The following is a 24,080-nucleotide window of genomic DNA, read 5'->3' as shown; positions in this document are numbered from 1 at the left end:
GAAGTTGTCTGGGGGGCCGTTATGGCTCAGTTTTCCCCTGAGAGAGAGAGCGAGAGAGAGAGAGAGAGAGAGAGAGGGGGGGGGGGGGAGGTAAAGAGAGAGAGAGAGGGAGAGAGAGAGAGAGAGAGAGGGGGGGGGAAAGAGAGAGAGAGAGGGAGAGAAAGGGGGGAGGTAAAGAGAGAGAGAGAGAAAGAAAGGCTGAGACAGCTAATGTACTTCCTCCTAAAATCAAACATTCAATAAACGTGTTTAAAAAAATTCAACTCTGTAATTTCAGATTTTAAAGAACTTATTGACTGTATTAACATGCCACAACCTGAGGGACAGTGAGTGACCCACTTTATTGGTTACCTGTTACCTTATTGGTTACCTGTTGCACTTCTTCAGCCTCTCTCTCTCTTTCTCTCTCTTTCTCTCTTTCTCTCTCTCTCTCTCTCGCAGTTGGCCCCCTGGGGTGCCTATAATTTCCCTTATTTCACAGTCGTGAAAGCTTTTACCATTATATATTTTATTTGTATTTTGTACTCATAGCCCTAAATGTACTGCTCTTTAAGTTGTAATGTTTCAATGTGTATGTCTTTCCCATCTTTCCTTGCCAGGACTAAGGCTAACTTGTGTTTCTGATTATTTTTATTCTGTAAATATATTAATGTGGAAAGCACGTTGTGCTCAAGCTTGTAAAGTTCTTTGCCAATCAAATTATTTTATTATTATTATTTTAGAATTTGCAAATTGAATACATGTGACATAAGATTTTGGCTATTCCCTAATTAAATTATTCTAAATTACTGCCACGTTGCTGCCCTACACGCTCTTCCCATGCATATTCACTGTCCTGTATACATCTCAGCTGGTGTATTCACATTTATACTACTGCGTCCTTGTACTTATACCGTCACTTTATATTTTGGTAGCTGCTGCACATGCTCACATTGTATACCGTAGTGCATTCATATCTTCCTCTCACTGTTTTTTACCTATAAAAGTTTTTGTTGCACACGAAACCTTTGTTCATCTTAAGCTTTTTTTAAGAAAGAGAGAGAGATTAATGATGATGTGTGTGACGTCAGGATGTCTCCATCGCCACCATCTGCTCCCCACAGCAAACACACACTGGCCAGCAGTTTGTGTGTGACACTGAGTTAATTTCACATCAGGTAGCACGAAAGCAAAGTCAACTTAACTGTTTCTATCTCTTCCTCAATGTCACTCAGGGGAAAATGTCAATATGTGTAAAAGAAAGTATATTCAAATCAAAGAAGTCACACTTCTCTAGTTCTCATGTTTAATACTCATTAGCCTTCATCATGGTGGTATCTAAGGAGGTTTCTAGTAAATTAAATATGGAGATTTAACATTTTTTACCAAAATTAAATATATTGTTAAAAAATAAGTATTTGGAAAAGTTAGTTGTGATGTTATATCTGTATGCCTTGAATAGTCAAGGCATGTACATGTTTTCTCCTCATCTTGTTTAATCAATTAATAGTAAATGTGGTATATAATAAAATAGTAATATGCAGTAATATGATATATAATAAATAGTATTTGCTATACCTTGCAAACTCTACTGCTACTAATCACATCTTATTTTATTTTGAAAATATGATAGCAATGTTGTTATGTACACCTAGTATTTATGGTGATTTATATGTGAAGTAAAAGTCACACGACTATTAGGAAGGATGTATTTTACAGTGGCATGTAAAACTTAAAACTTTAATACTAACTTCTCCATCTCAGGAAATTTCTCCACCTGATACTTACAAATATTTCCAAATGTTTCTCAAGCTTAAATCCCATGCATCATTCAGTAGGGCGGTTGTAATATGCCCAACAAGTAAATACAGGGAAGATCCCAGAGTACGTGCAGTCAATTAGAACAAATAAGGCTTAGTTTCTCATCCAAAAATACCAAAGAATATGTATAAAATCTTGGATTATATTATAGGATTGCTTTCTAAAACATCATTATCATTAGTCAATAATGCAAACCCACAGTGGATCTATCCCAGAACATGTCATCATGTGAAGAAATGTCTTTTAAAAAATCGCCCACACTAATGTGTGAATAAGATTGGGTGTCATTTCAAACGTTCGCTGTCAGAGTAAAAACTTTTAGAGTGACTGACTCCTTCCTAAAAGTTACTGAATGAAACTATAAACAGTTAAGAAACTTTTAAACTGTTTCTCTTACACACACACACACACACTTTCACAGACCCTACTTAGCACTTACCAGCAGATGTTTGTGTGTTAAAAACGCTAATGATTATTTACTTGTCATCGCCAATGATTGACCATCTGTGTGTGTGTGTGTGTTTGTGTGCATCAGCGTGGACTCTAGTCCACAGGAGCATCTGCTGTACTCCACTGCTCACCCACACCATGCACTCCATTATCCCCTAGCACAGCGTGTGTGTCAGCGCTGCAGGTGCCACATTAAGGTGATGTGTTTAGTCATCAATTCAACCAAGGGACTGCCCTCTTCACACGTACAAGAAACACAAAACACTCACTTTCTGTAACGGCGAGGTCAGCTCGTGGTTCTGCCGAGACAAGACTTCTACCAAGGGCCGGAGTGTGTGTGTGCTTGACTGTGCGTGTGTGTGTGTGTTAATGCCAGTAAGCTTTGTATATGTGTTGAAGGGGAAGTGAGCAGCGTCTGTTGGTTTCCAAAATTTTCAGGGAATGTAATGTGTTCATCTCTGTGTTTAGGGTGTTTGCAGAGCAGGTCGACAGTTTCGGATTGTGAGAGGCGGTTAATGAGAGTGACTGCACAGGTGTAATTCGACAGGTGTGTGTGAGTGTGTGTGTGTGCATGTGTGGCTGAAAGGAAAGGGCAATACAAGAAGTGGGGTTTTGCTGTATTTTTAAGTGTGTGTGTGTGTGTGTGCATTGCTGTGAACATTGAAGATGTCAAACTCCACCGTCAACTTCTACGCCCTGACTCAGTCCTTCAGCTCCCCTGACATTATTGTCATAGTAACCTACTTTCTTCTTAACATCGCTGTTGGCATCTGGGTGAGATATCTGTGGTGTATATATACATATGTGTGTGATATATGTGTGTGTGTGTGTGTGATGTGTGTGTGTGATGTGTTCTGGATGCTCAAGTGTAACAGTTTTCTCTGTCAGTCATCATGCAGGGTGAGCAGGAATACTCTGAGCGGATATTTCTTGGCTGGACGGGACATGGCGTGGTGGCCGGTGAGTGTGTGTGTGTGTGTGTGTGTGTGTGTGTGTGTGTGTGTGGGTCTCGTGATCCGCTCTGTAACATCTCGCTTTTTCTGATATAAAAAATCTGATCTGCAAATATCAGTAAGCTTTGATATTATTGCAAATAAATTGGTGGGTTGTGCTTGGCAGATTTAGCCAATATATATATTAATCCTGTATACCTGAAGTGTAATTTGTGGATTAAATTGTATGATACTGCTACTGCAGTTCACACTGAAATATTGTACTTTTTACTCCACTATATTTATCTGACAGATAGTTGCTTTTTAGATTAAGACTTTACATTAAAAACAAATGATGAATTTAGAAATTACAACACATTGATAAAGCAGTTAGCAGTTCCCAGCCTTCTTGGGTCGCGACCGCTTACAAAAAGAAATAATATTTGGTCGGGGTCTCTTATGGTGAGTCTGAGTTTTTTGCAGCTCCTCTAAATTCCTCAATTTCATTTAAATAACTGTTTGAGACCCTAAAAGGGTGAAAGAGAAAAGTCCAACAAATTAATCAGATGTGTGTATCAGACATATTAATCTTGTAAACCACTGGACTAAACTAACTCTTAATAATGTAGTTAATTATTAGCTCCACCCCAACTAGCCACAACAGTAAAATGCAACTTTTGCATTGACGCATCAGAGTTAACAACAATGTAATATATGATAGTATATTATCAATCTTTCTGCAGAACAAGTACTTTTACTGTTGATACTAAAAGTGCCATTTAAGTAAGCTTATATATGCAGGACTTTTACTTGTAAAAGAGTATTTTTTTAAATTGCTGTATTGCCCAGATTGGAGCGTCCCTCTTTGCCAGTTCAGAAGGCTCAGGTTTGTTCATTGGTCTGGCTGGTACCGGAGCTGCTGGAGGCATCGCTGTCACGGGTTTTGAATGGAGCGTGAGTAGACAAACACACACACACACACACACACACACACACACACACATCTTTTCACTCAACAAAACATTATGTGATGCTACTCTATCTATTAATAGTAAAAAACACATTATAGATGGAATGAAGCAGAACTAGTTTGCTATTTCTTTTGTGGTTTGTGGTATTACAGTAATAGGGCTGACTAGATAAACAACATACCGCTCCAAGAACTAATCTCCCATTTGAAGCTGAAAAGAAATCAGTTAAAATTAGTATTTGTAAAAGTGGGTTGTACCTAATAACCTCTCTCTAGTCTGTCCAGACCAAGTTATTTTTGCCTGGTGCATTTGTGTTTTAACTTTCTTCAACAGCTGTTGCAGGCAACCTGCTGCAGAGGGCGGCAGCAGAACATTTCTTATGCTTTACAACTGTATTAGGTGGTGTGCAGAACATGAGGCACAAGTCAGGCAACTGTACAAAGGCTTGCACATGCAGAGCACCTACAGAGTTCAAAGATGTATCTCAGTTTTGAGGCGACTCTTGTGGACAATCTGTTCAAAGCTCTATGTCGTCTTTCCTTCTTCCTCTCAGGCCACCTATGTGTTGCTCGCTCTGGCCTGGGTATTTGTGCCTGTCTACATCTCCTCAGGGGTTAGTTTGCACACACACACACACACAAACACACGCACAGATCTATGTCTGCTTGTTAAGGCAGGTTCAGCAGGTACAGTTAGGTGCCAAGAGTCATTCTCCTTGCCAGCATTCCCCACCTTGAAAATTCCCCAAAAGGGTGTTTCACTACACCACACACACCAAGTGTGTCATACACATGATCATACTAAGCCCCTAAGTCTCTTCTGTGTAGATGTGGTGTGTTGAAGAAGTTGAAATGTGTGTGCGTGTGTTCAGATCGTGACAATGCCAGAGTACTTGGGCCGTCGTTTCGGAGGAGAGAGGATCAGAACCTACCTGGCTGTCCTCTCATTGCTGTTGTCTATCTTCACAAAGATATCAGTACGACAAAGTCACACACACAATGACGGCATCACACTCACTTTTTGGCTGCGTTGGCTTTCCAGCATTTAACTTCGCCTGCTATGAGATTGAATCTTTGTTGTGTTTCCGTTTCCAGACTGACCTGTACTCTGGAGCCTTGTTTGTTCAGGTGTGTCTGGGATGGAACCTCTACCTGTCCACTGTCCTCATGCTGGTGGTCACTGCTCTCTACACTATAGCAGGTACACAAACAACCACACACACAATTACTTCACTAACAAGGACCACGCCAATAACAGTATGAGTTTCGAGAGGTTTATTGCAGTAGGGTAGGGGTAGAGGGATGAAGGGATGTAGGGTAGGGGTAGGGGTAGGGGTAGAGGTATGAAGGGGTGTAGGGTCGAGGGATGAAGGGATGTAGGGTCGAGGGATGAAGGGATGTAGGGTAGGGGTAGGGGTAGAGGGATGAAGGGATGTAGGGTAGAGGGATGAAGGGATGTAGGGTAGGGGTTGAGGTAGAGGGATGTAGGGTAGGGGTGAAGAGATGAGGGGATGTAGGGTAGGGTCGAGGTAGAGGGATGTAGGGTAGGGATGGATCTTTGGAAGCTCTGGCGGTGCAGAGTCCCCTGTTGTTCCTCTAATCCTGCTAGAGAGAGAATGAGAGAGAGAAATAGGATGACAAAAACGGGGTAGGGGGGAGGGATGTGAAGACAAGAGTCGAAGAGGAAGTGAACGGGTTCGTTTTGCTTAATTACTCTGTGCAGAGGAAATGAGCTGTGTTCTGGGCGTGGCCCTGTTCCTGAACTAAGTTTATGAAACTCAATATCTGGTGAAACTAATACATTGGGAAAAAGATTCCCACAACACACACTCGCTTCCTTTCAGGTGGTCTCGCTGCTGTCATCTACACCGACACTCTCCAGACATTAATCATGATTATAGGGGCAATCATCCTTACAATCACTGGTATGTACAATTATCTTCATTTATAAACCAACGCAACAACTGCAGTTATTTTTAAGGAATGTGTAGTTACAGTTGTGTGTTCCCCGTCTGCAGCCTTCAACAAGATTGGTGGCTACAGTAACCTGGAGCGTGTGTACAGCATGGCGGTGCCAAGTAAGATCATTCCCAACAGTACCTGCCACCTGCCACGTGAGGATGCCATGCACCTGTTCAGAGACGCCGTCACTGGAGACCTGCCCTGGCCCGGCATGACTCTGGGGCTCACCATACTGGCCACCTGGTACTGGTGCACTGACCAGGTACATGTATACACAAACACAGGCAAAAACAAGCAGGAAACACCACTGCTGCAGATGTTTCTTATAATGCAGTTCCTCTAATGGCCACTAGAGCCCTCACTAAATTGAAGTTGGAAAACTCAAGAACCTTTCTCAGATTTTCTCAAAATAAATTAAATAATTTTATACATTTTCACAACATACAGGTGTTGACATATTATAATATGTGTTCTTTCTTTTTAAGTAGCTGTGTCTATCTAAGTTTTGGCCGGTTTTTTACCCACTAAAACTGGGGAAGCTGGCATGAAGTAATACCACTGCCTTGCCTAACTGGATTCATTTAAATTTAGTGGCATATTTGGAAATTAAAACAGAAAGTGAGCAAGAGGGCTGTCTGTAAACTATCCATTGCATTTAAAAAAAACAGTGTTCACTCAACCACAGTAAGTAAGGTTGGTCAAAGTTGAACAAGGAAGTAGTCCCACACACCGTTTTGTTATTACTTTCCTTTCAGTATGACAAACTTTCCCGAAATATTGTGATGTTTACCTGAACTAGTTGAGGCAACAACAGAGCTGAGTCAGCAACAATTTGTCTTTTTATTTACAGCATTCACTTTTGGTACAACATCAGTGTTCAAAAATGCATATATACCAGTTATCAACACAGTAGCCCTACCCTAACACCATCAGTAACCAATCACAGTGGTATCAACACCAGAGCCGGACCCTTATATCAGACATAATCGGTGATGCATGTCGCAGATACACCACATCTTTGTAGGTTGGATATGGAAAAATAATATTTACAGTGAACAATTCTGAAAAAGAAAAGCAGTTGAGGTAATTAAGAAACATTTGGTCAAAGGAATGTTAACAAAACTGAAGTGCCTGAGTTGGCCGAGGGGATCTCACTAAACGCTGGTTATCATCTACAAAATACACTTCCTCTTGTAGAAAGGGATCCATGCTTAAAGTTGTGGGTTTATTTCCTCCCAGGTATCAGTATCTGCCTCTAAAATGAATTATCCCCCAGACACGAGTGACACCATCCAGTCTGAAGCCTTTAGCATTGAAACATTGATTTTGAAGGTGATGTGAATAATTGACAGACAACACCTAAAAACATATTAAATCAAACTGCCAACTCTTGTTGACATAGTCAGAAAATCCCAATTAAATAGTTCTTGTATCTTGAGCCTCGAGGTTTGAAAACAGGAAATGACACACATGCCAGTGATAGAGAAGATTCCACACTGAAGAGTCACCACTCAGCAATCGTCCTCATGTTCCTGTGCTGGCCCACAGTTCTACCTATCTGTTATTTTGAGGCGCTTTCTTCTGCGATGCTCCACCTCGTGCCCTTAAGTGTCTTAAATTGCTCAGTTTTGAGAAAGATAGTCCCATTAACCCTGATGGGTTGCCTGTCGGCTGTGCCGAGGTGCCATCCGTGTTCCTGTAACCCGGGCTGTGGCGACGTGGCGACCGGCCGGAGCGTGTCTCTACACGCAGCTGGCCTGAATCCGGCTGCAGCGCTTGACCCTGCCAGTAACGATGTCCTCCGATCACCTGGACATCAGCTCGGGCGGGGCGGTGAAAACTTCCTGGTTTGGCGATGACTACTTTAGGTACTCTCTGTCGCGTATCGCGACCTGGAGACTTGGAGGTGTGGAACAACTAGACAGAGAGAAGAAGCAGAGAGTGATGAGTAGGACATCATGGAGTCCAGAAGAGTTGCACATGGTGTGTATTTGTGAGGTTACAGGGGACTGGAAATCCTCCACTATCTATTTCACACATGGAGTACCTCAGGGATCAATCCTCGGCCCTTTACTTTTCTATTTAAGCTTCCACTTTCTGTATAAAAGCTAGATGGTCTTAAACACATAATGAGGCCCAAACGGTACATTGCCAGTGCTATGTGGGCCTCTTGAAAAATGGGGGAAATGGCTTCATGGTTATGACCACAAATACGTTTTTAAATAAATGTTTTTATCCTAAAAATATTCACAATAGCAGCTTTATCATCATAGTTTCGGTTTATTTACACAACACAGAAAGTTTGACTTTCCTTTTTGATCGCCATGTGAATTCTGTTGTCCGAAACTCCAAAATTTCCAAAATGAATTATTTTGCGACGCCCGGAAACTGTAAGCCATGCTTTTATTTCATTCTGATTAGACAACAGACCAATTTAGCACTTTTACAGCATTTTAGACTGGATTTTATTGAAATCGTCATGATTGTTAAGGGATATGTGGGAACTTGCTCGTGACTGTATTTCTGATCTGCTAATCCCTCTCCAAAAAACACAGTATTTTAGAATTGCATTTAGTTCAATTGTTTTCATTATGTGCTTTTACTGCATTTGTTCTTTTAATTGTATCTGGTAAATTGCATTTTATTTGAATCTATGTATATTTCATGAAACTATGAATTTCTTGGTTTTACGTCTTAATGAATGAAGTTAGGACTATTATTGTTGTTATTTGTGTTCCTCTGTGTGTAGGTGATTGTACAACGGTCCCTGTCTGCTAAAAACATGAGTCACGTGAAAGGAGCATCAATCCTGGCTGCTTATCTGAAGCTGCTGCCCTTCATCTTCATCGTCCTCCCTGGCATGATCAGCCGAGCTCTCTATCCAGGTGCGTGCACACACGCATTTTGGAAAAGGAATGTCATGTTCACTGTGAGCAAGTAGTGGCTTGCTTTTAGACTGCTGCTGAAACGCACCCTTTTTAGTGGGATTTATATAAATGTGTGAGAGAGCAGGACTGAACCACCTGCTTACTCATGGCAAACATTATTCATGGAAACCTCCGACCTTGTTTTTGTCAGTGTTTTCTCATATAATATTTAAAGTTCATGTGAAAGATTAAGACAAGCATTGTGTCAGCATCTTGTCAAGTGTTATCGAAGGCTACAACGAAACAAAACAAAAGCTATTCAATTTACAACAAAGAGAAACCGCATGTTCTCCCAGTTAAGAAGCTGAGAGTTGTCTTTCTGCTTGAAAAAAACTTGTTAATTGACTAATCATTTCACCTCTACAATTAACTTTTCATTCTAAAATTAATCTGTTCAACTAATCTGTTCAACTAATCACTTAATTGTTTAGCTCACTTAATTGTTTAATATAAGAGAACAGTTCAAAATGCCATCACAATTTCCCAGACCCAGGTTTTGGATCAACAGTAAAAAAAAAATCTAAATATTTACATTGTTATGAAACAGAAAAAACAGCAAACCCTCACATTTGACAACCTGGAATTAGCAAACAACGTGGCATATTAAAAAGTGAATTTGTTGCCAAGAATTATCCGTCAACTGACTAAGCAATTAATTGACTAGTTGTGTCAAAACCAAAGGATTAGAAATATTGTCCTATATAATATAATATTATTGTATACATCCTATGTAATATAATAGTATTGTATTTACTATTGTATACATCCTATATAATATAATACCTGTCCAATGTTCCTATGTGGTGACTGGTGTACTTGTCCGCGGAGCTGCTGCGATTGGCGGATGAGGGCAGAGCCGTCTTCTGATTGGCTGGGCGGCCGCAGATCCAGCATGCTCTGGGAGAAGCGGGCCATCATGTTAAGCCCATCTCCTTGGCGATTCCCGCGCCCTGATCCTGTCGTCGCTCCGTTGATCAGCGGGTCACTCAGCTCCGGCTGGGAAGCTTCATAAAACTCCTCCTCTGACGCTGTGGAGTTGCTTGAGGGACCGTCATTGGCTGCTCGGTCACACATGACCTTGGTGCTGTCTTGGCTGCCCTCACCCGTGCTGCCAGAGTCCCTGCCGTCGTCCTTTGATGTTATGCGGCCACGGACGGGCAGCAGCTCCTCGCGGGTTCCCTTTTGGTTGAAGCCTTCGAGACTTTCCAACTGGTCCATTTTCATCAAAGAGACCTGTGGTTGGCCTGGCTGCTCCGAGGGGGTGGGGTCTATGACTAACTGCAGAGTGCGTCGTTTAGGAACAGGAGGCGCTACAGTTTGAGTCTCGGGAGTTTGTTCGTCATTGTTTGTAGGCTTTGTATCAGCAGTAACATCGGATGGTGATGGTGCATTCGCTTTGTGTGTGTCTGGTGTTAAAGGTGTGTTAGGCTGCTGAGGGGGCCCACTGGAATCTGTTGCATCTGTTTGGTCTTTATTCAGAGCTGCGTGCGTTTTCTCTTCGGGTTGTTTGTTGGTTGGACTCACAGGAGTAGAGACGTCTGCACTCGTATTCCCGGAAGGATTTTCTGCTGCTCCTGCAGCGTTTGCATCTCCACCTGAAGCAGGTTTCTCAGTCTGTGGTGGTAGTACAGCGCTGAAGCGAATAGCCCTGCTGGTCGTATACCTCTCCGACCTCTGTAAGTGAACCTGATGGGCTCGCTTTTCATCCCTAACGTTGATAAAACCAATCACGTCGCTTGGTGGGTCTGGCTCCGGCCAGATGGGCAGGTACGGGATCAGGTACGCTTTCTCCAGATGGGCTAATCCCGGATGTAAGGGGGGCTCTTCAACGACATGTCTGAGACGGCTTTTCGCAAACTTAAGCCCAGTGGGATTCTTGTTGCTGGAATTCTGATCAGAAGGAGTGGAACTTGTGTAGGTTCCAGTGGCAACAAGGGCGTATTTGGGATTGATGAGCTTCCTAGCAATAGCAGCTGACACCGGAGCAGGAGGTACCTCAGGGACCGGGTCGGGGATTGGTTCATCGACCATGGGGACCTTGTTTAGAGACACACCTCTGGACACGAGGTAAAGGTCACCAAACTGCAGGTCGAAGGTCTCCACTGCCTGTCCCGTGATCACAGTGATGAGGTTACGGTCCAAACGGGACGAGGACCAGGTGAAGCTGGAGGAACAAAGACATGGAAACATAAATTCACAGCAGTGACCCCCTTATTTACACGCTTATCTGACAGGTTTTCAGATGTTTTTTTCTTACTAAATTTGGTTTATGTTTGTCACGTTTAAATTCTTTCTTTTATGTCACAACTGAGAGAACCCAGCTTATAGTTTTATCATTACACCAAATATTTGTACTCCGAGGTCACGTATGACTTTATGCCCTGTGCAAGGTTTTCTTCACGCTTCTTTTTAACTTCAAGATTATGAGAGCATAGAGATGTAATGCTGAATAATAGATAATTATAGATGACAATGACGAACCAAAAGTCTGTGTGTTAAAGGTTTATAGTTGTGGAAAATGCTGCAGCAATGCCATTGTTGCAACATGCCCAAGAAAAGGACAGTGGGTAACCCAAACTGGATTTTATTCTCGTGATTATAGCATATTTCAAAGTATTTTAAAAGCATTGTTTGTCAGAACATTAGACAATATTGGTGAAAAATGTTGCTGTCCCTGTGTAGCCTATTTATCTCAGTGTTCCAGATATTATGAAGCAATTTGGCCAACAGTTGCCTATTTACACATCCAGCAGATATGGAACAACATTGGCATTCATTTAAAGGTGTGTTTTTGGCACCTCGACAAATATTCTCTCTAACGCTAACTTTGTCTCTCTGCTGTTTGGTGCTAAGCAGGTAGCTTAACTTTGGCTTTTTAATGCTTTTATGCTGAAAACTGCTGCTGAAAACTGGTGGAGAGCGGTCAGACTGAACTAAAACAATAAAGTTGCGAGCCAGAAAACAAAAAACTGTGAGCTGAAAGATGCCAAAATGCTCCTTAAAGCTCTTAGTGCGCCGCCTTTCATGTGTCACAGTTATATAATCCATGTTAATACAAGAATAAGGATTAGAGCAACCTACTGCTCACCTGTAAGAACCAGAGATGGCTTTGTCTCCATCTACCAGGAGGAACTTCTGGCTCTGTGCTCCACGCACCTTCTGTGCCGACCGTGTGAAGAACTCCACACCTCCACAGCAGCGTACGCGCAGATTCTATACACACACACACACACACAATGTTAATGCTATGTAAAGAGAGGGCTCTTGGGGATTTAGTTTTGATGGGAGGAAGGATATTGGTGAACAAAAGGGAAATAAAGGCGACAATAGAGTAGGGAGACGGGGAAGAAAACGAGAAACAGTTCTTCTTTATTAATACCACCATAATATGTTGTTGGCTGACTCTGCAGGTTGGAGCATGGACTGTACGTATGTGCATGCTTGTGCGACACACCCTGCGGTGTTTGTCTTTGGCCCTGTGATAAGGGTGTGGTTCCTGGCCGAGCGTTACCTCGTCAATCTGCTGTGTGAAATCTCACAGGGGACGCTGGGCACAACAGTTGTAAAAGCTCATAACAACAGCAGAGATGGCGGATAAGAAAGAAAGTTAAATAGAGAGGCGAGGCCTGGCGGGTTAACGCTGTGAGGAAGGAAGAAAGAGAAATGGAAGACAAACATGTTGCAGAAAGTAAAGTGAGAGTGTGCATGGTTTATCTAACTGTCTGCAGCACAGGCAGGAATGTGCTTACGGTCTTCCCCGTCCAAAACTTTTCAAAAAGCCCCAATGAAACATTCAGTGTGTTCTGTCTCGAGCTAGACCAGTTCATCTCGGAGAGGCAAAGAATAACAAAGACATTCAGCCTGTGGCAAAACAACTAGCTGGTGCATGCATCTTATGAAGGCTTGCAGGCAAAAACCTGTTTCACTACGTCATTCAAATGCCCTACTTTTTTCCCCTTGTATTGCAATATACTTATTTTTGGAGATGGGGCTTTAATGAAACATATTTTATTTGAAACGTTGGAACTGGAGCTTTTTAAAATAAACAGTTTTCTATTATTATATACTTATCAAGGAGTAGCCATCTGTCCAACTAGCTCATCCCCCAGCTTATCAAAACATCATCTGTGTGTGTGTGTGTGTGTGGGCATGCATACCTTTAGGTGTCCACGGTGCATATCAGCTCTGGCACACATGGAAAGAAAGCAGGGGACTGAAGCCATGTCAATAATAATGTATACAGGAATTTTGCGTCTGTAGGATGCATCCAGCAGGTCTCGAAAGATATCCACGTCTGTGAACACATCCATCACCACGGCTATCGCCTACACACACAAAAACACACACAGAGGAAACCACAAAAGGCGTTAGTGTGTCCTGGGTTTGATTTGACGATATTACCCCCATTAAATCCTCCCAAAAAAAGACTGTGCACTTCTGAGAACTGCATCTAACAAGTAAATCAAAACCGTGAAAGACAAAGAATATGTCTGAACATAGATGTCCCATAAGGAGACTGCTAGACACAAACAGTGCTGTGCAGACTGGTGATAAGAGTGTGAAGTGTCTGGACAGTGTGTGTTATGTGGGTTCAACAATACAATACTAGTGAGAACATGGTATCTTCACACCGCACTGTCTATGCACTTTTGAACCCAGTTTAAAATGTAAAACTGCAGAACTAGGTAATTAAGCGAATAAGCTGATCTAGAAAATAGCTCTGGAAAAAGCCAGTTTGTAAACCTTGAGGTTAGAATATATAACAGATTTCAAACCAACTTTATTGTGGTTATACTTTTGTATAATGAATCCTAGAAGAAGTTTTGAAAATTACAAGGTAGAGAAGTTTGTAAGACGACGTTGGCGTGTCGTCAGCGGTGACGTTTGTTTTACTAGACTTCTATGTGTGCATGCTCCAGGACTAACTTGAAAGGTAAAGGTTATGTACGTAGTGCTGGCATGAGAACTATTCACTGACGTCAGAGCATTTTTATTCCACCGGCGTGGCGAGATCACACTTGTTTTCTTGAAACTTCGTTGTGTGTATGTGCGAGTGTGTCACGTGAGAAAAGAAGGGAACAGGAAGCGAGACTGGATTAAATTCAGTCCAAATTTATGCCCCTGTCAGATGATTTTTGGCTAAAAAACAGCAAAGGAAGTCAAACTTCTGGTTGAAACAATCCTTCTTAATCAGTCAGTGATTTTGCATTAATGCATGTAAACAAAAACAACTACGATTACAATTACAAAAGTAATTACAAAGTAATGCAACTAAAGATTATTTTCATTATGAATATTTTTTTTCAATTAACCAATCAACAGTTTAAAACCCAAAGATATGCAGTTTACGATCACATATGACAGAGATCTGCAAATCCTGAGCTGCAACCTCAGAATATTTGTTTTCTTTTATTTAAAAAATGAGTTGTGAAGCTTATAAAAGTATTTTCTTTACTGTGTCAAACAAGCACTTCTTAGTAGTTTGTGGTGTTGTGAACTGCATTATACACTGAACACGCAGAAGAATATTGAAAACCATGATGTATTGTGGTGCATTCAATTGCACTGCAATATAAACAACCTTATTTCGGTTTTTGTTGAGACTTTTACTGTGGTTATTTGCAGGTAGTCTACATTTGCTGTGGTGTTTTGTACTTGTTTGTATTGTATTACGATGTGTTTTGAATGCAATATAACAACACAAGTGTGATCTCTAAAAACCGTTGAACCAACGCCTCTTTGACACATACAAGTTGCATAAGTTACACAAATAGAGCAGGCTTTTTTGTTTTGTTTTCTGAGAACTTTAACTTCGTTGGAGGTTCCTTGAACTTCTTCAATCACTGAATTATAAAAACATCATCATCATCATCATCATCATCAGCATCATCATCATCTTCTTCAATGCCTACCCTCGTTGCTGACGCAATGCTCTTGCGCACCACCTCCTTGATGTGCGTGTGCCCCTCGGTTGGAGGCTGTGTGTACACGGCAACGCGCGTGACCCCTCGGTATGAGTTGGCCTCGGGCCAGCCGAGGTCCAGCTCCGCCACTGAGCCCTCCGACCGATCTGGCCAATACTGGAGCGACACCTCGCCGTCTCCCCCGAAGTTCCCGGACACCGGCGTGATGTCCCCCGGCCCGGGTGTCTCTGGCTTCTGATGATGCTCGTGGCCTGGCCGGTAGTCCTCCGCCGAGTGTACAATCCGCTCCAGCTCCGGTTCCGAGAGGAACTCCCGCACGCCCTTCTCGCGGACGAAGTCCCCGAACGCATCGCGGCCCTTGGTGACAAGCGCCTCGATCGCCAGCCGTTGGTCCTCGCAGTAGAAAAACTCCGGTTTCCCCTCGCTCACGCGCCAGTTGACGTGGTGATTATCCAGGCATTGGATCTGAGACAACGCCATGGCCCCGATAGATCCACCGGTCAATAAATAGTTAAGTACCAAAACCACTCTGACCCAGTTTCCACTCGTCGGTCCAAAGGGTCAAACCTCGAAAAGATGCGATCTGTCATTCCGGTCCATATCGCGTCCGCGTGACCTGAGCTCGTGAGGTGGTAAACAGACCCCACCGGCAGCGAAAGACTTTCACCTGAGGAAATAAACCGACAGAACCGTTCCCGAGCACGGACTCTCAGATCTCAGGTTACTAACACACACACACGCACAAGCAGTCACGCAAACTCAGGTGTTGATCGCACGGCGCACCCACGCGCCAGCGCCACGCCTTTCACCTGACGGAGGAATCCAGCCGCGGCCCGGTTCATGCGCTCCAGCCGCGGGGCCCGGCAGTCATGGAGGCAGGCAGCTGTCTGGGTGGATGAGTGTGTGTCTGCCAGTGAGTCAAACCTAATGGTAACACGTCGTGGAGAGAGAGACAGATAAGTCATTAATCCTCCTTTTTAAAAAAAGGGTTGAAACTTCTTGGTGACTCAAGTTAACTTTTACGCTGACGAGACACTTTTCCTCTTTTTGTCGGCTCGCCGAATCAGCAGCTGGTCAGAGCACAAAACACGACAACAGTTGACTTCCCCGAAAGACAAAGTCGTGTCAGTAACGTGGCGCGTACGAGTCTCAACTTTCACACGGTTCGAGTCCAAGTCGGTTGCTTAATTTTCCTTTTCCTCCAGACAGAAAGTTCATCGAGGTCCGGTACTTTGTGTGGACTCCCCGGTGTGTGTGTGTGTCTGCCTCTAGAATTTGGCAACGGAAGCTCTGTCACCGGGAACAGCAAGGCGGAATGTCCGGTTGTTGGTTAGGAAATACAGGCTGTTAACTCCACCCTCCCCTCCTCCTCCCCGGAACAGAGGGGGAGACAAATCTAAATTTTCATCCCAAAACAGAACCGTTAAGACGGACAGTGTAATAACTAACTATGGGGCCATTGAGTTTTTATCTACTGTAATATAATGTACTCTTCCCTTAGGAGGTAATAGTTTAACGAGGATAATTATTCTAGTACAAGGCTAGTTTAATACTGATTTAAAAAAAAGAAGAATTTAAAGAAAAACTATCTGAAGGAGGAGAATGTTATTAGGTGGGTTAATTTCCTTTTTAGGTAATGCAGTGCAGATACCAAACCTGTGATTGCTGGTTAGTGACGTGTTACTGTTAAACATGCTGGATTTTTTTTAGATAAAACACATTACTCATGCATGTCTGCATCAGAGTTTATTTAAGATTAAGAGGTCAAGTTTAGGGATACCTAGAGGCACAAAACAGACGGGTGACTTATTCTGTGATTCCACTTTTTTATCACCTAACAGTTGAACTATAGAAATAAATGAAATTTAAAGAATTTAAACATCTCGTACATCTTATGAAATTACAGCGCAGCCTTCAGAATGCAGATCTGATGTCCCATGAAAGAATGTGTGTTGTTATTAGAGCAGGATGGTAGTTCATGTAGGTGTTCATTGCACACAGGTTTTGTGTCCATTGCACACGTTTCCACACTAAGCGAGAAAAAAAAGGGGAGAAGTTACTAATAACTGTTAGTAACTGCAGCAGGATTTTGTGTAATTATACATGTACAGCTTTGTGCTTGTTTGGAAAGAAATATTGTAATTTCCAACATTATGATTGTAATAAAAGGAGAACATTTTGTCATCTGTTGCACGTGATCTACCCAAGTGAAGCCATATTTAACTTAGAATAAAATCTAAATCTAATAAAAACTAATATAGTTAATAATAGTTCATTTAAATTAAAGTGCTTTTAATTTTTCCCTAGATCCTTTACATCTTCTAGTAGAAATTAGAATTTAAACGTGAATTTTGTTACCCTTTTGTGTGAATGACTTGTGTCTTCATATTTCAGACACCGTAGGATGTGTGGATCCAGAAGAGTGTGTGCGAGTGTGTGGAGCTGAGGTGGGATGCTCCAACATCGCCTTTCCCAAACTGGTCATTGAACTCATGCCAAGTGGTGAGAATACTGTTATTTCTAAATATGTCGACTGCTTTGATAAGCTTCTTTTTTTTAATCCACATGCATGTGTTCATCTGTGTGTCGTATTACAGGCCTGCGTGGACTCATGATAGCGGTGATGATGGCCGCTCTGATGTCATCGCTGACCTCCATCTTTAACAGCAGCTCCACACTCTTCACCATGGACATCTGGAAGAAGTATCGCCAACGGGCCTCGGAGAGAGAGCTGCTCCTGGTCGGCAGGTATACGTCACTCACGGGAGGGTCAGTGGTCAGAGAACATCCGTCCTAAACCCTGGATGGTGCCAGCTAACATATGCACACTCTGAACATGCTGTGGAGGGACAACTTTTAATGTCAGGATCAATAAAGAAAAGAGAAGCTTAGAGGTGAAAGAGATGTATGTGTTTTGTTCCAGGATCGTGACTGTGATCTTGGTGGTGGTGAGCGTGGTGTGGATCCCCATCCTGCAGTCGGCCAACAGTGGCCAGCTGTATGTTTACATCCAGTCAGTGACGAGCTACCTCGCTCCGCCCGTCACTGCTGTCTTCACCCTGGCCATCTTCTGGAAGAGGACCAATGAGCAGGTAACACACAAACAACTTGTTTTCATTTTTTGGGGGGATCTATTCATAGTTTTGTCTATACAATTGTGTAAAATGCCCACAAAAAGTTCTTATAATCACATCTTTAACTTGTTAATTGTGTCTGATCATCAGTCCAAAACCCAAATATATTTAACTACTTTCCCTTTACTTTAAAAAGTAGTGTTGGAACCAGCTAATTTTCTAGCATTTTTGCTTAAATAAATTACTGGTGATCCATTGGTTTGGTGATTTGGTGAATCCATTAATCAACTGATCATTACAGCACTAATTACTGTCAGAAACGTATAAGCACACTAGTATTTAATAATGAAAAAACACAATTAAATCTTATTCCACAAACTCCTTTGGGACAACTTCAACAACACAAAATATTGCTTTTCAACACACACAGGAAACATTCATTCTCACACACATTACCAAATTTAATTCAAAGTTTACTCCAGTCTGGACGTTAAACTACACTCATCAGAACATACTAGAGTTTAAAAGGTTTTCCTGCACTGTTTGTCCTCTCTCCCACACTGTACTGGTGTTTGGTTTTATTAGCCTCACGTGGGATCCAGCTGCCAACATCTCTCGCTGCTTGGTGTGGAGCCCACGTGTTTGCGTGCATGAATGTCTTTGTGTGTTACTCACTGGTTTTATGAAGTGTATTATTCACTATTATTACCTCAGCATGAGTGTGCTGCTCCCTCACTTGAATAGATGAAAGGGTTTCTGTCTGATAACAGAGTAGAAGTGAGGGAAAGTGTGATTATTAGAAGATAAAGCTTAACATAGGGAGGTAAAAGAGATAACACCGCTGTAGTAAAAGTGTGTTTCAGTCAAGGGCGAATAATGCGTGGTGAAACATTCGTTGACTGCAAGTAAATACCAGTCCACTGGATAGTCAATATTGAATCCCTGTTTTAAAAGAGCCCATCCTGGGTGTGTCTGCTCGCTGTGAACACGCTTTTAACGACTAAAATAAAGAGGATTTTCTTCCACAATGAAAGGACTTTCCCCCTTTAGACTTATATAACTGTCACCCTTTTCCAAATCTGAATGAAGCTACAAAGACTGTATTTTAGTTTACTACAATCAACTTGCCTGGGGTTACAACATGGGTTGATAACAACAATGAACACTGAGAAGAAACACTTTTGGTTACCTAAAACTCAAAAAATGACATTCATGTTACCCTTTGGATGAATTGTAAAGACTTTGGGGATCCTTTAACGTTTCATCTTGCGCCACCATCAGGTCAAACCGAATACAGCCTCGATTGTACTGCGTGTTTAGAGCTCAAATGTTAGCATGTTACCACACAAAACTAAGATGGTGCGCATAGTAAACATTACACCTGTTTAGCATTAGCATGTTAGCGCTGTAATTGTGCGCGAGTTAGCATGTAGGCATTAGCATTTAGCTGTTGGCGGTACATTGCAGTCTCACAGAGCAGCTAGCATGGCTGCAGCCTCTTTAGCCTTGTCTCCACAGCGAAACTAACAACACATTAATATATATTATTGAAAATGTCTAAATTTAAAATTTAGCACAGTTCAAATCTATATGCCCAGACGTCTTTTGACCTGCAAACGAACAAATCCATGCTTACTAGTCGGGGTTTGAAAATGTCACACCCATTTTGTTTTGGATGTTTCCATTTCATTCTATTATGGCAAGTTAGTATCACTGTTAGACAAGAGGCAAGGCCTTTTTTTGTTTGTTAATATAAACACAGTAAGCATTTTGCTGTATGAAGCTTAGGTGTTGACTCATAGGGTCAAAGGGCACACCTTACCACGCAGGACGTGACACACGCTGACTAGTCTGAAACAGTAGAGAGCAGACAATACAGACTGTTTGAAATGGGAACATGATTCCTTGAACCAGAGCGCCAAATGTAACTTGTAAAAATACCAATCTATTTATCCCTTCGTATTAATCCTAGAAATTTTAATTTTGGGATTAATGGTGTTTGATTTTTTAATCTATATATGATCTAAAATCTGAAAAACCGACCATTCTGTTTGGCCATTGGCAACTTGACAACAATAATAGCTGTTACATTTAATCATCACTTTTCCTCATGTGGTACAATAGATCAGAGAGATAAACGGTTTGCAGTAATAATATGGTAAGTAGAAGGACAGGTGATTGCTTTGCGAGCTGTGACAAGGTGATTATTTTCATGTGTGGTAAGTCGAACCACACAGATCACATTCTTTGCTGAAGGCTGAACAAAGACGGAGACAGAGAGTTATTTGTGTCACTGCACGTGTGTGTGTGCTCAAGGGAGAAGTGACAAGATGGTGACAGATTATCATGGTGGGAAAGTGAGAGTGTTACAAGACCGAACACACCCAAAATACTGAAGCTTTCAGCAGCAGGACGTTCAGCATATTAATTCACATTAAGGCATGCAATGTAATCTGAGTAAATGTGTGTGTGTGTGTGTGTGTGTGTGTGTGTGTGTGTGTGTGTGTGTGTGTGTGTGTGTGTGTGTGTGTGTGTGTGTGTGTGTGTGTGTGTGTGTGTGTGTGTGTGTGTGTGTGTGTGTGTGTTTGTGTGTGTGTGTGTGTTTGTGTGCACTCAGGGTGCGTTCTGGGGCCTGATGGTGGGTTTGGTGGTGGGTGTGTGTCGGATGGTGCTGGAGTTTGCCTTCCCGCCTCCCAGATGTGGAATCATGGACTCGGCACCCGATGTCCTGCGCAGTGTCCACTACCTCCATTTCGCCATTCTGCTCTGTGGACTCACTGCTATTGTTGTCACTATAGTATCACTGCTCACGCCGCCACCCAGCCACGAACAGGTGTGTACACACAGTAAATAACAGACGTATTAGGGAAGCAATGCTTATGTCAGGATTTTGCTGTGTTGGTTCACCTGTAATGTTATCTACTAAACATAAAATAAGAGTTGAAACTGAGGTAAAGGAGCAGGTTTTATCTGAAGGTTGGCCTCCGTGTTATAGACAATCAAAGAGGCCAAACCTATCTATATCCAAAAGAGCAAAATCTTACAGTACAGTAGAGCTATTCTTGCACACACAAGAAAGTCGCTAAATCCTAAATATTTGAAGCCAGTGACCCATTTGTCCCATTTTACATTATTCTGAACTGTGAACTCAGAATGCAAACAGCAGCCGCTCTATTCTCATGACACATTTCAAGAGAATTAGTCTTTATTTAACCTCCCTTAAACACACAGACAATTAATCACAATGCTTGTTATATACATTAAAACATCTACAGTATCACAGTACAGATGGTTTAGGTACATTGTGTTGCATGGACAATAGCGTCCATGCTAACTGTGATGGCCCTGTGTTATCTAAGATGAAGAATTCTAATTAAGAATAAACGTCAAGAATAATCATGAATCACGCATGGAAATAAAACTGAAGTTTACACTTCAGATTGGTCTGTCTTGCCAAAAAAGTGTGAAACATGTGAAATAGTTTGGAAATATGCTTAATTTATTTCTTGCAGAGGGTTAGAAGTAGAGATTTATACTACATTCATATTTCTCTGTTAAATCTGAAGCTACAGCCAGCAGCTGGTTAGCTTAGCTTAACTTAGCATAAAGACTGAAAACAGAGGGAAACAGCTAGCCTGGCCCTGTCCAAAACAATTACCTATCTACCAGCACGTCTAAAGCTCAGCAATTAACATGTCTTGTTCATACATTATATCTAGCTTAGAGGTGGATGTAGGCAGATGTTGTTACCTTTGAGCAAGGCTAGCTGTTTACCCCTGTTTCCAGTCTTTGTGCTAAGCTAAGCTAACAAGCAGCAGCTTCAGATCTTCTCACCGAACTCTCTGCAAGAAAGCGAATAATCATACTGTCAAACGGATCCTTTATGGCAGGATATTGTCAATATGGACATGCATTCAGCTTCTCTACATATAGTGTAGGTTGTGATTATGCCAAATTGTAATTGCTAGTCAATAAATGTTGTTACATTTCCAATTTCTAATCTCCCAGTTGTGTAACCTGACCTGGTGGACTCTGACTGAAGAGCCACCAAGAGAAATCCCTCTACAGAAAGTGTCCTCTGTCAGCCACCGTAGCTCCCAGGGTAAGAGTGTGAATATTCACATCATTTGGAATAAAACTAGCCATCATGTGATAAAGACTCATCAACACACACACACACACACACACACACACACACACACACTGCTGTAGTTATTGTATGAGTAACTTCCTGTGTCTGCTCCGTGTGTGTGTGTGTGTGTGTTGCAGGCTCTGAGCCAACCCGGCGGGTGACATGTGGTCAAGGGACAAGATTGTGTATCTCAGCGGAGCGGCGCTCAGAGGAGACTCCAACTCCCAGAGTTCAAAACATTAGAGAGAGTGTGTTCTGGTCCAGGTTCTGCTGTGTTAATGCACTTCTGGTGATCAGCATTAACATTTTCCTCTATGCATACTTTGCCTGAGTATTTAACATCCTGTCTCAACCTCCTGCCAACCTCTCCAAGAACATGGCGAAACAAACTGTGGGTTTTTTTGTACTGATTTTACATAAATCCTGCAGATGTAGCTTCAGGTGTTGTAAAAAAATAACCCTTTTTAAACAAGAGAGCACAAACCTCTAACTACAAACCTCTAAATGAAGACAACGTTGAGAATAATCTGCAGCTGGATCCACATCCATATGAAATAACCCATAATGACAGATAATTATGACATGGGAGAATTTAAGGAAGCTCAAAAGGTCACGAAAGAAAAAAAACTTTAAAAAAGCAACCTGGTTTTAAAGTTTAAAAAGGCTATTGTACAAATTACAATAAAGCTTGTGGCTTGTAACAAGCTAACATGAATGTGCAGTTAGTGTTAGATAAAATATGACATCTAAATAAAAGGACATAACACATCATCTTAAATTGAAAGCTTACAAAATATATGGTAAGAATACATTTTTGTGTTTTATGTTGCATGTTTCTTCCATTCTTTCTTTTAGTCTATATACCTAATAGTAATTATATAGTTGTGTTTATGATGTTATCTTTGTCAAGGTTTTGTGAACCCTCAGTAATCGTTCTAGTGTTTTCATCCTGTTGAGCTTGTTTATGTTGTTTGTAAATCAAAATTTCTCAACCTTTTTAATTTGTCATGTCAGTTTAAATAAACACACTTTGTGTTTTGTATTTAAGAGTGCATTTAGAGCGTCTAAATGAAATAATGAGAAGTTTTACACTTATTTTTTATTATTACACATTTATCCGACAGATTACAATTTATCAGAACTGAAATTTGTCTTTAACCCCTTTCTGCTTAACAACAGACTCAAGGGGCATTAACCCCAAGGTTGAGAAACGTCTATGTTGCTGTGCTTTTTTAATGGTGAAATTCATCAAGAAGAATTATTATAAAGGACCTCATGTTAATCAAAAGACAAAATATCCATCAAGTGTTTATTCTTGTGATTTCTCAAATAAATCTAAAGATATGTGCATCAAAGCTAAGTGTTGGTCCAGTATTTATAACCAGATGATATCACTCTTTACTCACTCTTTACTTTACTCTTTACTAAGTCTTGTTTACAGTTTACTTACGTTCACTAAGGAGGAGGTTAGAGGCACCGACAAGACGGTAAAGCAAAGCAAACATAAAGTTACATTTTAATTTTAATGAATATTTTCAATACAAGCTGTTGGTGAAGGAAGGTCATTAGGATTAAGAGGACGAGTTGAAAAGGTTCTCTATAGGGCCGCGAAACCGCATTCTTTGTCAAAACCTGGCGCCTACATTACCCACAATGCAACTCGATCATCAACATTGGGGCGTGTTATGTGCTATGCTTATGTGGCCTTCAGCCTCAAGCAGAGATGAGGAGAATTTCTTTACAATTGTAAGTATTCATGATTAATGTTGTTAAATACAGAATTTCTCATGTGAAAATAACAAAAACTGTCAGCTGATTGATAAATTAGGCCTTCAGGCCCTTCAAATCAAAAGTTTGCGTCAATTAATTTTCTGTCGGTGCATTGATCAATTATTAGACCAATTGTTTC

At 41.6% G+C, this 24,080-nt stretch overlaps 2 protein-coding genes across 2 annotated transcripts; one reads left to right on the top strand and one right to left on the bottom strand.

The window, feature by feature from the left end:
• Nucleotides 1-2,916: 2,916 nt before the first annotated feature.
• On the top strand, nt 2,917-23,584 carry slc5a10 (solute carrier family 5 member 10; the record flags this gene model as incomplete). Its single annotated transcript, XM_079159412.1, has 15 exons — nt 2,917-3,024; nt 3,139-3,210; nt 4,032-4,136; nt 4,707-4,766; nt 5,025-5,129; nt 5,248-5,353; nt 5,997-6,077; nt 6,171-6,376; nt 8,864-8,999; nt 17,360-17,467; nt 17,563-17,713; nt 17,889-18,057; nt 20,657-20,872; nt 22,048-22,141; nt 22,309-23,584. The coding sequence occupies 15 exons, from the start codon at nt 2,917-2,919 to the stop codon at nt 22,500-22,502; spliced, it is 1,911 nt and encodes a 636-aa protein (XP_079015538.1). The 3' UTR covers nt 22,503-23,584.
• On the bottom strand, nt 6,942-16,276 carry fam83gb (family with sequence similarity 83 member Gb). The gene is made up of 5 exons (XM_079159411.1): nt 14,954-16,276; nt 13,199-13,366; nt 12,130-12,254; nt 9,825-11,205; nt 6,942-8,031 (listed from the first exon to the last, which is right to left on the bottom strand). Exons 1-5 carry the CDS (start codon nt 15,443-15,445, stop codon nt 7,669-7,671), a joined length of 2,529 nt encoding a protein of 842 aa, XP_079015537.1. The 5' UTR covers nt 15,446-16,276; the 3' UTR covers nt 6,942-7,668.
• Nucleotides 23,585-24,080: the final 496 nt, after the last annotated feature.

Source organism: Pholis gunnellus (genome assembly GCF_910591455.1).
Source record: "Pholis gunnellus genome assembly, chromosome: 5".
Lineage (NCBI taxonomy): Eukaryota > Metazoa > Chordata > Actinopteri > Perciformes > Pholidae > Pholis > Pholis gunnellus.
The sequence above is the reverse complement of the archived record's forward strand: the minus strand, read 5'-3'. Positions and strand labels throughout refer to the sequence as shown.